Source organism: Bos taurus, chromosome 22 (assembly GCF_002263795.3).
Source record: "Bos taurus isolate L1 Dominette 01449 registration number 42190680 breed Hereford chromosome 22, ARS-UCD2.0, whole genome shotgun sequence".
Lineage (NCBI taxonomy): Eukaryota > Metazoa > Chordata > Mammalia > Artiodactyla > Bovidae > Bos > Bos taurus.
The window spans coordinates 53,817,911-53,834,101 of record NC_037349.1 but is presented as its reverse complement, the minus strand read 5'-3'; the positions used below and the strand labels follow the sequence as shown (position 1 = coordinate 53,834,101).

The window sequence follows — 16,191 nt, the reverse complement described above, 5'->3', positions numbered from 1 at the left end:
CTCGGGCTTCTCCGGCCATTGTCGAATCACTGTGCAGGGCAGTCCCGGCAAGGCCGGCTGGGTTATTGATCTGTGCAGTCACTGAGGTGTGGGGGGCCGGCCTCAAGGGAGGACATTTTGATCCTCGTTCATGTTGAGTGAGTGTCACCTTCTCCGCTGGGCCTCGGATTTGGCTGTGAATGTGCAAAATATTTCTCATGCTAAAAGCCAGGTATCGCTGAATGTAAAAACTGCAGTGTGGCGGAATGAGACTTGTTGAGATTCTAGATGCATAAATTGGGTCTCTTGGCAGCTGGATTGCACTTTGCAGAGCCCAGGGGGTTATAAAAGTTGACATCTTTATATAGATATATGTGGAGTGTGGCTGAATTGCAGTTGCTTTTAGAGCTATAACTTTGAATTGCCTGAATTTTTGTTTTAAAAACAAGGATGGTTTTGCATGGGGGTGGGCTTATTTGGAAAGCAGAGCAAGAAAGGCACGGGAGAGAAAAGGGCCTTGGGACACAGGGAACAGCCCTCGTGTGAGGGCCCAGTGGTCTCGCGGAGAGCCGAGCTGGCGCCATCCACAGCTTGGGAACCCCCGCCCCCAGACAGAGGCTCCCCTTCAGAGGACAGGCAGGGCTGGGCCCGGGCATCTGGGTGCTGTCGGCTGGGTTCCAGCAGGTGACCTTTAAATGTGTCCACTCAACATCTGTTTCACAGGTGGGGATAAACTGGTGTTGCATCAGGAACAACCGGGTGCCTCTCTAAACGGGAAATGTATTACATGAATTTTTTACCCATTTTCCCAAGTCAGACAGCTACTCGGAGGCATATTGAGTGATTTAAATTTTAGATGGTAAAGTCAGTCACTCCTTCCCCGTGAGTAGCATCACACACACCTAACAGTTTCAAACCCGTGTCCGCCGGCTCCCCACGCTTGCCAGGCCTCCCCTCTGCCCGGTCTCAGCCTTGGCAGACGGGCTGGTGGCCACAGCGAGCAGCAGCCCCACCTGCACTGCGTGCTCAGCGGAGATGGGGCCACCCCAGCGGGAGAGGGAAACCTAAGCTAGCTTAGGCCCGTTTCTACTTTTGCCAGGGACATCTGATCGCTTTTATGGACCGCCCTCCAGAGAACTGCTTGCTCATTCCTCTTGATCCATCTGTGGTTACAGACTCCAGCTAAGAAGATCGAAACCCTTCGAGTAGGGTTTCTCACCTTGGCGTTATTGACGTTTGGGGCCAGATAACTTTCTGTTCAAGGGGCTGTCTTGTGCTTTGTAGGGTTTCGGCAGCGTCCCTGGCCTCTGCCCAGCAGATGCCGTTAACATGTCCCCAGCCACAGCCCTGTCACAGTTGCCACATGCTGCCTGTCTCCAGTCGTTACCTGGGGAGCAAGTGTCCCCATCGAGACGCGCTGCTCCAGGAAGAGGCAGGGCGCCCTTTCACATCTCTGTGGATGCGGACCCCCCAGAAGACCTTCGTCTGCAGGGCTGGGTTTTAAATGAGTAGTTCCCAAAACATGGGGAAAAAGTCTCATTTCTAGCCAGTTGACTACAAGTAAAGCTTTTAAGCAGTTTAATTTCAGAAAGATACCTTTGATGATTTTTACTGAGATATGGCATTAAAAGACTAGAAGTAGCTGTTTGGATTTTTTTGGCTTTTTGTTCCCTTCAAGTCAACAAAGCAGAGGGAGGGAGGTTCCAGAAAGGTTCTGTGGGTGTTTCAGGAAATGCCTTTCCAAGCAGGGTGTCCCCCGGTCAGCACACTTAGTATGGTTCCTGTGAGACTGGACGTCCGCCCGGGCATTTCTTCGTGGAATGGCGGTGCTGAGGGTCGTGCTGGGCCCTGTGTGCAGCAGGTGGGAACAAATGGGCGGGGGCGACGCTCCTATCCCCAGGACATCCCCAGCCCCCTCTAGGCAGGAGGCGCCAGCATCTCAGGAGGGAAGACAGCGCCAGTGAGGCAGCCGCGTGTTGCAGCAGTTCTGCTGGGATTAGAATGGCCGTCCCGGAGCCGTGGTTTTCAGGCTGTACTATTAGCAGCGGGTGTGGTTTTTTTTTCTTCAAATGACATGTGTAGAAATGCAATATATATGAAACAGGCTGAAGGAGGAATGGAACCTTGAAGGCAGAGTGGAAGGAGGGGTCCGTACCTCCTACCCACCGTCTCACCTTGGAGCTGACACTTCCCAAGACACCGCAGTCTGTGTCACCCATCTAACTGAAAGTAGCCTAATATTTGGTTGGATAATGATCTTCCCCCCGCCCCCCCTCGGTGCCGACTGGATCTATCATCTTTTTTTTCTATTTTAGATAAAAGCAGTTTTCCAAACCACATACCTAAGGGAAGATTATCATGCTGTTCCATGGTGATGTAATTTTTACTCTCTGTCTATGAAAGCAGATCCAGGGGCTGAGGAAATATATATGTACATACGTGGCTACATACATATTCATTAGGAGTATTTTGATATTTTGTTTTGAAAAATTTAAATATACAGAAAAACAGAGAAAAGAGCTCAGTCACTAGATGCAACAGTTGTCATTATTTTGTCATACTTGCTTCCCCTGTTTCTTTAGACCTCTAATGGATAACAGTTTTAAAAAGCATATCCACCCTAACAAGGTCTGGGAATATTTCCACCGCCTTCCCCTTCCCCCGACCCTGTTTGCTATTCCAGTTCATCTTGTGGACCTGTGTAACTTGAGTTCAGTTTATGAAACTCCCATAAGGGATACAAATTTGATTTGACATTCCTATATCTATTTAGTTTTGTTCAACATCAATTTGGGGGTGCCTTGCTGTTTCGAGACCTGAGCATACATGATGAGCAAAATGAAACGGACCAAACATAGCCCCTGCCCCAGGTTTTGTTAGAAATGGAAGTTCTTAAGTTGCTTATCAGGAAAGTGAGTTCTGCCCTAAGCTTGCAGGGCCGGGGGGCGGGGTGGGGGGGCGGCTGGCTGGTGAGGAAAATATGATGGGATGAGGATGAATCTGGAGGTTTGGGGGCGCGAACAGACCCACAGTGTGCTGGTCTGATTCTTGTGTCAGTGAAGTGCTTTGTGTCCCATGCTCTTCAGACTCGATGCCCATGCGCCCCAGGAGCTGGTGTGGCCTGTGTGTGCCTGTGGCTCCGGCGTTGGCAGGGGCGAGCTACAGTGTGGGCAGAGTTGTTAGACTGGCTGGTTATTCACTCCCTGCCTTGCAGGGGCGAGTGGAACCTGTGATCAGAGTTATTTGTTTTCTGATAGTTATTCCTCTGCTATTGTTACAAAACAACAAAAAAAGGACCCAGGACTCTTCCATGGGAAACATCACCCATGGGGGACAGGAGGAGTTCACCTGCCACCCTGCTCAGCTGCTGCCGCCCTTACCCTCCTTTCCTGGGCTTTAGAATCTCTCCTTATTCACTCATCTGGAGAAAGACTGGATCGATTGCTCTTCTGATAGAAGTATGCCTTCTGTCCGTCGTCCGTGACAGATGAACCATCTGGAATGTCCCCTGCCCTACATCCATTGCTCTGTTAGCTCTCCTTGGCAGTGAAAGAAGAGCCCTAGAAAGGAAACAGTGACGACGCAGAGGTTTTTATGCTTGGTTGATTTCCTCAACTGCAAACCTTATTGGTTAATTAATTAATTAAACCTTATCAGCTGGTTAATTAACAACCTGATTTTACAGATTCTATAGCACATGTGTTCTCAGGACAGAAAATACATTTTGGGAACGTTCAACTTAAGCTTGGAAATACAAGCCAGGTGGTTTTTCACTAAGTTTATGAACACTATTAGATAACGTTTCTAATGGGCCTTCCTAAGTAGACTCCAGCGTGATTCACATAATGGGATAAATGGAATATAATGAGTCTAAAAGAGCTATCCAGCCCCAGTTGTATCTAGAAACACAGGTTTGTTTTCCAGTGAGGATCGTACCGAAGCTAGCAAATACTACTCTTGAATTTTGTGATTGCTTCCAAAATGAACTACATTTATGAATTAGCTCTATGGCCCCCAAATATGTTTATGCTGACAAAAAAGGGAGTACTCAAGTCTGTACAGTGTAATTCAGCTGTTACTTGCAAGCATGGGGCTGTGCAGAAGACTTACATCGAGTTTCTCATCATTAAACAGGCCCTGGGAAAGGTTGCCCAGGAGGTCGGCATTTCAATAACATCTCTCTTCCCAGAATAAATTGCTTCTTCCCTTATTTCACAAATTGATAAAAATATTATAGATTGATAGATATTTTTGCAGAGTGATTGCTTTTCAAAATTGAATCTCAAAGCAGATCCATATGTTGGGAGAGGGAATGTTTACAGTGGCCCATACATAATTTTACCCCTCTTTGGCAGGAAATAACGACGTGTTTACCGGATTACTACAAATGGACTCAGTATCTCTTTATTAAACTCTACGAAGCTGGGCTGGCCTATCAAAAGGAGGTGAGTTAAAGTTTGTTGTTGTTATTATTTAGTTACTAAGTTGTGTCCAATCCATTTGTGACCCCGTGGACTGTAGCCCACCAGGCCCCTCTGTCCATGGGATTTCCCAGGCAAGAATACTGGAGTGAGTTGCCATTTCCTCCTCCAGGGGATCTTCCCCACCCAGGGTTTGAACCCGCGTCTCCTCCATCTCCTGCATTGGCAGGTGGATTCTTTACGACGAGTCGCCTGGAAACCCCATGGTAAGATCAGCCTTAGATGGTGGGAAATGAGAGAAATAGTATCCTCGCGTGGCCTAGAGCTGCAGTGTCCAATATGACGATGGCTGTTAGCTGCATGTGGTTGCTGAAATTTAAAGTAATTAAGATTAAAACAGTATTAAAAATTCAGGTCCTCAGTCGTACGAGTCACATTCAGATGCTGGTAGCTAGTGCTGGACAGTCTAGATAGAAAACATTCCCATCATAACAGAATACGCTTTTAATCATTATGGTTTTTATGGGGTTTTTTTGTTCAGTCTTCTCTCCTTTTCTTTTTTAAAAAAGTATTTAATTTTTAATCGATGGATAATTGCTTTACAGTATTATGTTGGTTTCTATCAAACATCAACATGAATCAGCCATGGGTTTGCCCCTCCCACTTGAACATCCCTCCCACCTCCCTCCCCATCCCACTGCTCTAGATTGTTACGGAGCCCCGGTTTGAGTTCCCTGAGTCATACAGCACATTCCCGCTGGCTATCTGTCTTACATATGGTAGCGCATGTTTCCACGTCACTCTCTTCATACACCCTACCCCCTCCTTCCTCCCCGCTCAGCCTTGTTCGTAAGTCTGTTCTCTATGTCTGTCTCCGTTGCTGCTCTGCAAATAGGCCCAAAAGTACCATCTTTCTAGATTCCATATATAATGCATTGGTATACGATATTTGTTTTTCTCTTTCTGACTTACTTCACTCTGTATGACAGATTCTAGCTTCATCCACCTCATTGGGACTGACTCTGATGTGTTCCTTTTTATGGCTGAAAATATTCCATTGTATACATGTAGCACAGCTGCTTTATCCATCCATCTGTCGATGGAAATCTAAGTTGCTTCCATGTCCATGTCTGTTGTAAACAGAGCTGCAGTGAACATCGAGGTGCATGTGCCTTTTGCAGTTTTGGTTTCCTCAGGCTATGTCCCTAGGAGTGGGATTGCTGGGTCATATGGTGGTTTTATTCCTAGTTTTTTAAGGAATCTCCATACTGTTCTCCATAGTGGCTGTATCAATTTCATTATGTTTTCAATTAAAAAATTTTAGAATCAGTATAGCAACTCGTGTAGAAGGCTTAGTTTAGAATATCAGGATAACATGAATTTTCTTAAACCTTGACAACATAAAAAGTAATCTAGCTAACAAAAGTCAGGAGGTGGAATTGGGGAAAGAGAAGTAGAAGCAAGTGAGAGATGATCCCTATGTATTTCATAACAAGGAGCCATAGAAGGAGAATTAGACATTTATGTCTATTTTTTTTTTAAGTTGAAATGTAGCCATTAAAGCTAAAGATAAAGGTAGCAGAAACTAGAAGAGGAGTCTTGTGTGAGGAAGGCTGTATGCCCGTGCTCAGTATCTCATATTACATGGCAGAGGGTCAGCAGAATTGTCTGAAGATAGTAATCAAACTTAAAGTAGTACAGTTTTATTACATAAAGTTATAATGGTAAATACCAGAAGAACTAATAAACAAAGCCTGCTAAAAGAGTATTTTTATAATCACTTCAGATAATTATGAATGTCCTCCTTTAATACTATACCAAAACTCAACAAGTGATGGTTTCTTAAAGGTCAGTTGCAATGTTGAATCTAAATATCAGTGAACTTTTTGCACCCGCGTTACATTAAAATGTTTTGGTCTATTTTACCCTTCGAATGAATGTTTTACCCTTGTGTTATTATTGTTATGAATATAGTTTTGACCTGCCAACCCCTTGTAGTGGTCTCCAGGACTCCAGAGGTTTATGAACCACACTGAGAAGCTCTGTACAAAGTATACAATCCCAAACCCACTCTCATCTTTAAACTGAGGATATTTTTAAAATATTGGTTGTTTAAAATACAATGTTGTTAATTTTTTTTTTTTTTTAAGTATTCAGTCCCCATTAACATTTGGGATACATTGAAAGTGAGAACTTTGTGGAGTCAAGTCATACTCATCTGTAACCACTGTAAACGCTCTTGAGTCAGTTTAATTTATTAACACAGCATAGCTGTTCCTGTGCCCAGAAGCTGGTCAGGTGAGGAGAGGGGAGAGACAGAAGTACCTGTCCAGGGTGCTGACTGCGGCAGGCCTTGTTGTGTTGAATGTATCGTTGTGTTGTTAAAGAATAATTTTCAAAAGTTAGAAACATGACTCCCATACAAATATAAAATGAACATGTGTCAAAGATTGTATTCAGCTCGTTCATTAGCAAGAGAACCAGCTGTATGTTAAGACTGGTTCAAATGATATTTCAAGGAAGGACGATGTGTAGAGTCAAAGGCATGTGAAATGTGTTTGCTGATAGAATCAAAACTGCTTAGTGTCCTCCCGGGCATAAACCTAGTTTTGGGGACAGTCTTTCCGTGACTCAGAAATCATTTGCTTTGTCATTGCCTGAGAGCCATTTGTGTCACTCTCAGACAGAAAGCTTTGGTGTTGCTCTGTGTTTTCTGTAGGTTAACCTCTTCTTTGGCACCCTAGCGGAGTTGTATTGGGTTGGCCAAAGCATTCATTCATGTTTTTCCATACCATCTTATGGAGAAACCCAAGTGAATTTTTTGGCCAACCCAATAAAATAACTTAATAATGAAGAGGGAGTCAAACAAAGGTAAACATCCCTAGAAAATCAGATAATCCCTGGGGGCTGTGGCTCTGCTAGCCAACTCCAGCTTGCCTTGAAGAAGCAACCCCTTTTGCTAAGTTTGGAATAATTTTCTTAACAGCATTATTCAACATTCAGAAGCAAAAGGGTCAGAAGGGAATTGGTGGGAAAATATCAGCTTCCCACTCTCATCACCAGGTTCTGTGCTAACCGAGCAGCCTGGCAGACTCCTTCCCAGAAGAGCCTCCCTGCTCAGGTGGATCAGAATTGTACGCCAGTCAGGTTTCCACACCGGAATCACCCATGGGTCCGAGCAGAGGGATTAAGAGATCACAAGCCACGTTGTGTATCCCAAGTAATAGCAGGAAGGACAGACAAAAATCAAAGTTACTAGATCACAAAAAAGCTACAGCAAAGCAGAGGACATCCTGCAGGTAAAACTGTTCTTTAGAGTGTAAGCAGTGGTACACGGCATCAGTTGGATTAGCCAGTGTTAACTATCCTCAGTTGCTTTGTTACTCTTTCTGTGGATGCGATATGAAAGAGGTAACACGTTAATATAGCAGTGTAAACAGTTCTTGCACGAAGCCCTTGGCTGTGTTGATAGCCCTTTATGAGACACTTGATTTTTTGTATCTGTGTGTTGTATAGTTAAGCTGACTCTGAATATATTGAATATTTACTGTAATATTCCTTCATAGGACACTTGCTTCGCTCTTTGTTAGTGCTGCTTCAGTTCTAAGTACATCAAACCCAAGTAGGAAGCTTAACCTCTTCAATATTGGGTTGGAGCCAAAGCCAGTCATAAGCACTGTCTTAGGAGCTGAGTAACTTTTCTAAACATGGAAGGGGTTCCAGGGGGTCCCCCACTGCATGAGCACAACTGTGCTCCCGGGTCCAGATATCTCTTCTCCCCAGTGATTTCCAGATCAGTGTCACACACACACCTCTCTGATATCCATACCCCTGGGAATTTGGTCCAGTCTTCCCTCTGACTCCTTCTGTCATGGAAACAGCCTATATTCCTTTCCTGATGCTGCTGCTGTAACAAATTACCACAAACTGGGTTGCTTAGAACAACACAGATTCATTGTTTTACAGTTTCTGAGGTCAGAAGTCCATGAAATAGGTCTCACTGGGATACAAATCAAGATGTTGGCAGAGCTGCCTTCTTTCTGAAGGCACGAGAGGAAAATCTCTTTCCTTGCCTTGTCCAGCTTCTGGAGGCTACTCCCAGCCTTGATTTTGGACCCTTCTCCATCCTCAAAACCAGAGCATCTTGAAATCTCTCTGACTTGCTTCCATTGTCATATCTCCTCAGACTCAGACTCTGACTCTTCTGCCTTCCTCTTTCTCTTATAAGAGCTTTTTTTCATTACTTTGGGCCCATCTGGTGAATCCAGGTTAATCTCCCCATCTCCAAATCCTTCATTAATCAGATGTCTTCCAAGATCCTTTTGCCATGTAGGTGGCACCGGTTGCAAGTGACGTAGGACGTGGACATCTCTGGGGTGTGATTGTTCTGCCTACCATGAGCCTCTTCTCCCCGCTTCAGAGGGTTGTTACGAGGATTAAACTGGTGAATGCTTGTGGAGAGGCTGGATGGTGCCTGGCACAGAGTACATCCTTAATAAGTGCCCATCTGTGCATGCCTGTAGTCACCTAGGGTCATTATTATATTTAAATTGGAAAAACAAAAAGTTAAAAAATCCTGAAGCTTCCTGGCTAATTCTGAGGCAGCCTGCACAAGGAAAGGTATTACAGAAAAACGGTGTAGATTGTCTCATGGGTATTCATTTAGAAAGACAGTGTTTTTACTGCTGGTTATTGATTTAAATTTTTTTTGATGCGTTCTTTTAAGTCACTTAAATGACATGATCTAAGGGAAAAAATCATAAATAGAATGTAACATGCACACTGGGTACATTGTTTGAGGACCAGAGTTGTCTCTAATCCAAAGTATTTTTTTCCAGGTAGATTTCCTTTTATTGGATAGCCGTCTTCAAATTGGCTTTAAAACATAAAACATACTGATATAACTATTTTTATAACCCTTTCTATTTCTGGGGTTTATTTCAAAATATAAGCTTTGAAGTTAGCATAAGAAAGTTAATTTGATTTTTAAAAAACTGCATATAGCATACTTTGTAAAGCATATTTGGCAAAAAAAATAATTCACATATTAATACTTTTCCTCTAATGGCATTGTCATAGCCTTTAAAAAAAAAATAAATAAATAAAGATAGCCTTAATCCTTAAATTCAGTTCTGCTGTAAGTATAAATGGACATTTAGGGAGAGTATTTTAGCAGAGCATTACAAAGCAGAGCTGGAGTCTAACTCTTGTTCTTAACAAGCACTGTCCATCAAAATGTTTATTTCCATCGAAGAAGCGAATCTGTTCTTGCTGTCACGGACCAAAAATATTTTCAGCCAAAAATATGAATAGAGACTTCTTCTTGGGAGAACATTAAATATCACCTCTCTGGTTAAAAAAAAAGAAATTCCGTGGATGTAGCTAGTAGAGAGAATAATGATGCCGTGTTCTACTTGGACGTTCTAGGGAACTGTGGAGCGCCACTTAATCTGTGAATTTGTCTTTGACCCTTGATTTCAGCGGCAGCTGCTGCTAGTGTTAATTCACCAGCCTAAGCTACTTAAAGAGACGCGGGGCACAAACAGGCAGCCTCTCCCAGTCTGCCCCCTGATGTCTTTGGAAGGTAGTGCAAGCAGCAAGCGGTGGCCTTGGGAACTTTCCACCCCCCCACCCCCCACCCCATTCTGGACCGAGTCCAAATTCAGGCCCATTCTGGATGGAATAGAGCAAAATCGATTTTGAGAATTAGATCCTTTCATGAGATCTATGTGGTGTTCCTTAATTAAGTGAGCTTTTGTCAAGAAAAAAGCTAATAGTCCTTGAGAAAATCAATACCCTAAAGCATATCTCACCAGCCTTTGGAACCTGAAGCTGCATGGCAGCATACTCAGAAAAGGTCTCCAGTCATACGGAAGGAGAGCTTGAGGAGAAAGAAGCCAGGGAAATGATGGGGAGCAGCCCGAGCCTGACTAGTGGTGCTGTGGCCAGGCAGGAGCCAAAAGCATGCTAATGGAGGATCTACTCTGTTAAGACTGGCAGCTGGTGAAGAGGGTGAGGGCCAGGGAAGCAGGCGGAGAGAGGATCCAGAGGAAGGACAGGATGAGATGAGAAAGGATGAGCTTTGACACAGGAGGCCTGCTGGGGCGGTAGGCACCAGGGTGTCCGTGTCGCAGAAAAGAGGGCTGATAAACTCAAAATCAGGCTGATTCAATGCTATATATCACCATATTTAAAACAGACAGCTAGTGGGAAGTTGCCGTATGACCCAGGGAGCTCAGCCAGTGCTCTGTGACAACCTGGAGGGGTAGGCCAGGAGTGGGGTGGGAAGGAGGTTCAAGAGAGAGGGGATATATGTATCCTTATGGCCGATTCACGTTGTTGTATGGCAGAAACCAGCACAACATTGAAAAGCAGTTATCCTCCAATTAAAACTAAGTTTTAAAAGCATCAGAATGAAATTGCCTTGAGAATCCCCAGTGGACCCCATGGTCTTCCACGACTTCAAGAGCTCAACAGCCAAGAAGGGGAGGGGAAGGGGACAAAAATGATGCAGCACCCACAATCTGGAATCTGTACAAACCACAGTCTGTACAAACTGGAATCTGTGAACACGGTCGCTTCTTGCGTAGAATCGTGTTGTGACGTGCATTTCTAAAATGCTTTCTGAAAGCTTCCCACAAATCCCGCAGACCAAAAAAATGTTAACCTTGGCATTTAAGCCTTGATCAACTTGGGGAGGTTCTCTTCTTCAGGATGACGGCTCATTCTGTGATGTTGCCAGATAACTTGTGTTAGAGAAGCAGTGGGCAAATCAGCTAGAGTTCAGTGTTTTTGCAGGTGTTTTACTGATTTCAGTATTGATTTAAAGTTGATTGGAAAATATAGAGATAGGCTGTATTTTGCTAATAAGACTAGTTGACTGTAAGGAGCATGGCGTTGGCCTCGGAGGTGATAGAGACCATAATTAACCAGAGGAGTGACCACAGTCAGTGAAGCTGTCCATTAACTGTATTCTGTGGAGCATGACTGTGCTTGCTTAAAAATCAGGGCATCCATCAAAGTAAGTGTTCAAGATGTGAAAACCCAGGAATGCCAGATGAAAGAAGACAGACCATGGCTTGAAGGGAAGCTGTAGGTTAGAGACCGTTACGTAAGAGAGGAGACCCAGAGAAAGATTTGGAAGTCAGCTCCAGGCCTTCAAGAGGCCATAGATGCTGTGCACTCTGGACCCTACAGGCCCTGAATTTTGACCACCTGTGGCTTTACCACCTGCAGAAAGGCCAACTCTGAACTCTGTAACTCTGTGCTTGAGATGGATCACGGTCCTGAGAAGAAACAAGACTGAGTACTTACAAGAATGCATCTTTTTTTATATTAGTATTATTTGGCTGCAGCAGATCTTAGTTGAGGTATGTGGGATCTGGTTTCCTGACCAGACTGAACCCAGGCCCCCACTGCATTGGGAGCACAGACTCTTAGCCACTGGACCACCAGGGATGTCCCTTTGATTTGAATGCATCTTTGATTAGAAACTTTATTTCCTTTTGTATTTTTCTTCTCCCCATCAAGACTTTCAGTGGGGGAAGATTGCTTTTGTGTTTTGCTTCTGTTTGTCTTTCATTTGATAGCAGGGTTTTATTATAATGTGTAAACCTCTTAGGAGCACACATCCCTCAGTGCATTTTATAACTTGGAGTCTGAGGGCTGCCAGGCTGTGTGGGAAATGTTGATGAGAAAATCAAGTCCTGTCCTGTTCTTGCAATCCGCAGGGCTGAGTGTTTGCTTCCTCATGTCTCCTGCGGTTTGCAGTGGGGACAGGAGGCAGAAGTGAAGGCATATAGGGCTTTTGTTCTCTGTTTCATATTTTGTAGTGTTTTACTTGCGCACTGGTTTTGGGTTTGGGGGGCGCAGGGGGCTCTTGAAGGAGCTGTCCTGGTTACTGAACAGTACTTGGCCCTCTCTTTATATCTTTTAAATGGTATCCTTCCCCTCACCCCTAATAATGGGCAGGCAATAATAATAGATAAGTAAGCCACCCTTGGCTTATTCACCTCAAGTTTTTAGGTCTTCAATCATTTGTCCTATATTTTGTCTCTCTGTCTATGGATTCAAGGATCTGGGGGACTGTAGAAAGAGGGGAGAAAAATCACTCCATGCATGCCTTTTCCGCCCCTCCTCTACGCGTTACATGTTTACAATTTGCAGTGGGTATATTACTTTTTAATTGTAAAATCACAACCCATAGAAGTTAGCCTCTCCTCCACTCCTCCTTTTTATGTAACTTTTAGATATGTCTTTGGATCAGTCAGGGTCCCAGCAGAAGAAAAGAGGGCCTGCCTGACAGCAGTCACTGAAGAAAACGTGATGAAAAGGCGGATTCTGTGCAGAGTTCGGGGAAGCCCACACCCCACCACAAGGGGTGGTCCGGCACCTGTGGCACTAGGAGCAGAAGGAAGCCTTTGCCCACCTCGGGTGGCAGGGGCGACATCGGGGAGCCATTCCTGGAACTGGGAGAGTGGCAGCTGGAGCAGTAGGCGAGGCCGGCCCGTGAGCCACACGGGAAGGAGCTGGTTGAACCCAGCCAGAGGGCAAGGGTCCAGGTTAATGTGGGCCCAGGGGACAACTTCCATCACAGAATGTGGTGGAAAGAGGACTGGAGGGCCAAATCGACAATATCCAGCACGTCTTATTAGAATCGTTGATTAATATTTTACAACACAACATATATGTTCCACTGCCCAAACACGTCTCTGTACTCGTTGCCCTCTCTGTACTAAGTAGTGCCTAATGTCATAAAGGAGTGAGTGCAGGGTGGTCCCTGGTGGTCCCAGTGCTGGGGGCCTGGGTTGTATCCCTGGTCAGGGACCTGGATCCCACGTGCCACGACCTAAGATTCTGCACGCCACAACGCCCCACGTGCGGCAACTGAGAGCTGGCACGGCCAGATAAAGAAATGAGTGAAAACAAACGCTTTCTTAAAGGAGTGAATGTAAATGGCAGGGGTGTTTTAAATGAAACTAAAACCAAATTAGAACTCTGTGGAGAGAAACTTCATCCTGGTTAAGACTATAGGTTCTATCAGCCAAAGAAATCTATGGAGAAAGATCTCAGAATATTGCTACCTTTTGGGGGGCCGATGTTGATCGGAAGAAGGCAGAACAGAATTTTCTGGGGTGCTGGGAATGCTGTGTCTTGATGAGTGATGGTGGAAATAGATCGAGCTGTACACTTAAGATTTATTAAAAAAAAAAAAAAAAAGATTTATTCACATTACTCTGTGTGTTGTACTCTAATTTAAACAGAAGTTTGGTTTTTTTTTTTAATCACAAAAATGTTTACAATTCCTAGAGACCTGAGTTCCTACCCTGCTGTCTCTGTTACTTACTGACTGTGTGACCTCAGGCAAGTTATTTAATCTCTCTGTTCTTTAATTTCCTCCTGTGCAACTTAAGGATAGTAATATTCTTACCTCAAAAGGTTGTCGTGAGGATTAGAAGAGCCGACCTTAGGGGAGCATTTGGTACAGCCATCTGGCACATGGTAATCACTCAGGAAGTTTTGGCTATTTCTATTAAGAGAAACCTATTGTTTTCCCTAAAATAACCCAATTCTGCTAAGTGCTGGGTATCATTGTTTTCTTCTTTTCTTCTATTTACTAAAATTTCCAATCTGCAGGTCCATCCTTTTATACAAGCAGATTCTGAACTTGAGTTAGTCGCATGCATACAGCCTCCCTTCCCAGGCCTGTCCTGATAAGGTGAAGGCTCTGGGGCGGTTCACGTTCTTTCTTTTCAGCTTGCCAGTAGCTTCCTTGCCAAACGATGCTCCAAGGAGCTGCCCTTAAGCCTCAGAGCAGAAATACTGCCTTTGTAGCCCCTCTCACATGTGAGGGACCTCCATATGATCCTATTCAATATACTCACCAGATTGCATCATTTTGTTTCATGAATTATAACAGGCCTTGGTTAACTGGGACCCAGTGGACCAAACAGTGCTTGCCAATGAGCAGGTGGATGAACACGGCTGTTCATGGCGTTCTGGAGCAAAGGTGGAACAGAAGTACCTCAGACAATGGTTTATTAAGACAACTGCTTATGCAAAGGTGAGTATCAGCCTGGAGGCGCCCCAGTAAGGCTTATGTGTGATCAGGTCTTCTGAATATTCGCCTCCCTCTTGGAGGTGAACTCTAGTTAGAGCTGTTAGAGCCATGGGTGTGCGGACAGGAAGCACGTGGGCCTCAGGGTCACTCACACAGAGCACGATGGATTTGGGTCCTTCGGTTGTAAATCAAGAATAGCACCTGAGGTCATCGTAGGCCATTGTTTGCTGACCTTTCAACAAATCACTGTACTGCCACAAAGGCCAAAAAACATTCATCTTTATCTGCAGCTATATCAGCAATAAAACTAGAAAGGAAAAAAGTATTTTCCTCTATGCAGTTCTAGTAAGACCTGCAGAAAGATAGAATGACATTTCTGAGGGTCCAGAGGAGACCACCTAAAGGAGTGAGGAGATGGCGGTCTTCATGCGGGAAGGCCAGGGTGAAAGTGAACCAAGGCAGGAAGCAAAGCTCTGGACTCTAACACTTGTCGTGTCTCCGATTAATAGTGTAAACCAGTGTGAGTCCCTGAAGTTCAGTTTCCTTATCAACAGAAGGAGAGGGTGCGACCAAGTGCTCTTTAAGTTGCCTCTGACTCTTTGTTTTCAGAAGTTCAAGGCAAAACCAACCATTGAAAGGTGGGGCTTGCTTACTAAATCACCAATAGCCTGGGTGAAATAGCTTATTCTGGGCATGCCAGAACCACTCTGTGCAAGATATTCTTTGAGCCTACCATGTTTCAGGATATGGAATTGAGCGATCACTTCCTGAAATTCCAGAGAAAAGTGACTAGAACAAATCAGGGGCATGTCCTGTGGCAATTTGATAACCTTTTTATCAGCAGAAGACTGGAGGTCAGCCGGCTCTGAACAGGTAAAGGCACCATGCAGAGTTGTTCTTACTCTGTGGCAGCCACCATACGTGGCATGGTTGTACCTTCCCATCGTAGCCCACGGGTTGCTACATCACGATAGGGTGCTGGACTGAAGTGCACTTTGGGTCGGATCCCATTCTGTACTTTTTATATTGCAAAATAAGCACGTTATAAATAACCTCTGATCACTACAAAAGTTTGCTGAATTAGAACTGCAGTACTCCAGTTCACCATACGAGTGCCATATGGTTATATGACCTCTAGTTCTCTCACTCAAAGACACGTCCTAAATGAAAATGTTCCCCATTTTAATTTATCCAGAATGTAGCATATGGTTTTGGAAAACTACTCTTTAGAACTTGCTAACATAATGCTCCTTTTAAGCACGCTAGTAGTATTGAGAGGCTGAATGGAAGAAAGCTGAGGACATAGCTTTCTATCACAGCCCAGGCAGTGGAGCCCCCACCTGCTGGCAGTTGGGGTGAGTGCATCACCAGGAGGCATGCCAGGGCACCTCAGGGACCTGTCAGATGACTCTAATAGGCATTGGTGGAAAGGCCACCTAATTAGCTCTTTGGTTTGACCTCTGCCTCTAATTGGAAATGTAATAACCTGAGTGGCATTATTCTTTAAATTGTCATCTGTGAATTTTCAACTGTTCAGCAGAAGTGGTTAGTTGCCATGGTGACCTGCCTGCTTCTTGATGAACTCCAGTGAAGAATTAACTGCAAAAGCTGACATTAGAAGTCAGCACTTGGTTTGCCCTGAAAATCAGCAGAGGCGGTGGCGTGGGAGTGGTTAAGCGTGAGCAGATATCTGTGTTCACTGCACATCCTTGACTGAAGGCTACACATGCA

General features: G+C 44.6%; 1 protein-coding gene across 4 annotated transcripts in view; it reads left to right on the top strand.

Moving 5' to 3' along the window:
* Window positions 1-16,191, top strand: part of LARS2 (leucyl-tRNA synthetase 2, mitochondrial) — a 146,752-nt gene that overhangs the window by 52,616 nt on the left and 77,945 nt on the right. For all 4 annotated transcript variants that reach the window (XM_010817882.4, NM_001435144.1, NM_001435143.1 and 1 more), the window contains exons 6-7: window positions 4,335-4,424; window positions 14,320-14,463. In XM_010817882.4, coding sequence (XP_010816184.2) covers window positions 4,335-4,424; window positions 14,320-14,463 — 234 coding nt within the window. The remainder of the gene's footprint in view (window positions 1-4,334; window positions 4,425-14,319; window positions 14,464-16,191) is intronic.